Here is a 1,155-nt window from a genome sequence, read left to right as displayed (position 1 = left end):
TAGTAAAATATTAATGATAGAGGTCAAGTTTTTAGTGTGAAACATACCATAGTCGGATAATAAAAAGGCTCTGTCGACTAACGAAAAGATGATGCCTTTTTTCTGCATCAATGGATGATTGGAATGAAAGTTCAAAAACCTACCTAAAAACGTTGGCTTACGGTACCAATCGAAATTGCAGCGATTTTTGTTAATAGACACGGTGACGTCCAGGAAATTAATCGTATTACCGCCTCTTTTAACGGTAAACTGCAGGCGCGGATGGAATGAATTGAATCGCTCTAATAATCCGTCGATTTGTGAGGAAGGCAACGCAGTGCATATGTCATCAACGTATCTATAATAAAATAAGATGTCCAAATTCAAAGACATCAAGGACACCGTCTCCAATCTCCTTATCACTAATTCCGCTATTACCGGTGATATTGGAGAGCCCATGGGGGTGCCAAAGCTCTGCCTGTAAATCACATTGTCAAAGGAAAAAAACGTAGAGTCCAGGACAAACTGTATCGCTCCCAAGAACTCCTTCTTGGGTAGGGAGCAATCGCTGGAAACAGCATGCAATGTTCGTTCACACAGCCGATCGCTACATCCGTTGGCACGTTCGTGAAAAGAGAGGTGACATCCAAAAAAGTTAATTCATGCGCCTCCATAAAGTGCACACTCCTCAACCTCTCGACTAGTCCAAAACTGTTTTTTTACGTGACTGTCCGCTCTCGGGATGGTTTTGAATAATTTATTGTGTAAAAACGTAGTCAAAGAATACAACGGACTGCCCACCGATGACACGATAATTCTGAGAGGGAAACCAAGCTTATGAATCTTTGGCAGCCCATAAGCCCTCGGAAGAGAACAGTCACTACAGTACAACGCTCTGTACTCAGAATCTTTGATGTGACCTCTGGTCTTCCATCTGGTGAGCATAGACCTTAAAGCTGTCGTAAGTTTTTTAGTCGGATCTCTTTTAATCGGGACATACGTGTCCGAGTCTCCCAATAACTCCGTTATCTTATTTCTGTAAGCGTCCCTGTCCATAGCCACAGTGACGTTGCCCTTGTCCGCAAGCGTAAACACGATGTTGGGATGCGCCGACAAAAACACTCGAGTGTCCGACTCTAATCCAGCCAATTGTTTGTGAATATCAGAAGTGAAGAG

At 43.1% G+C, this 1,155-nt stretch overlaps 1 protein-coding gene across 1 annotated transcript in view; it reads right to left on the bottom strand.

Annotated features, from left to right (window-relative positions):
• Positions 1 to 1,035, bottom strand: part of LOC108745430 — a 1,818-nt gene extending 783 nt beyond the window's left edge. The window contains exons 1-2 of the mRNA XM_018481589.1: positions 665 to 1,035; positions 48 to 457 (exon numbers count right to left, since the gene is read on the bottom strand). Coding sequence (XP_018337091.1) covers positions 48 to 457; positions 665 to 1,035 — 781 coding nt within the window. The remainder of the gene's footprint in view (positions 1 to 47; positions 458 to 664) is intronic.
• Between the last annotated feature and the right edge of the window lie 120 nt (positions 1,036 to 1,155).

This window comes from Trachymyrmex septentrionalis, unplaced genomic scaffold (assembly GCF_001594115.1).
Source record: "Trachymyrmex septentrionalis isolate Tsep2-gDNA-1 unplaced genomic scaffold, Tsep1.0 scaffold104, whole genome shotgun sequence".
Lineage (NCBI taxonomy): Eukaryota > Metazoa > Arthropoda > Insecta > Hymenoptera > Formicidae > Trachymyrmex > Trachymyrmex septentrionalis.
The sequence above is the reverse complement of the archived record's forward strand: the minus strand, read 5'-3'. Positions and strand labels throughout refer to the sequence as shown.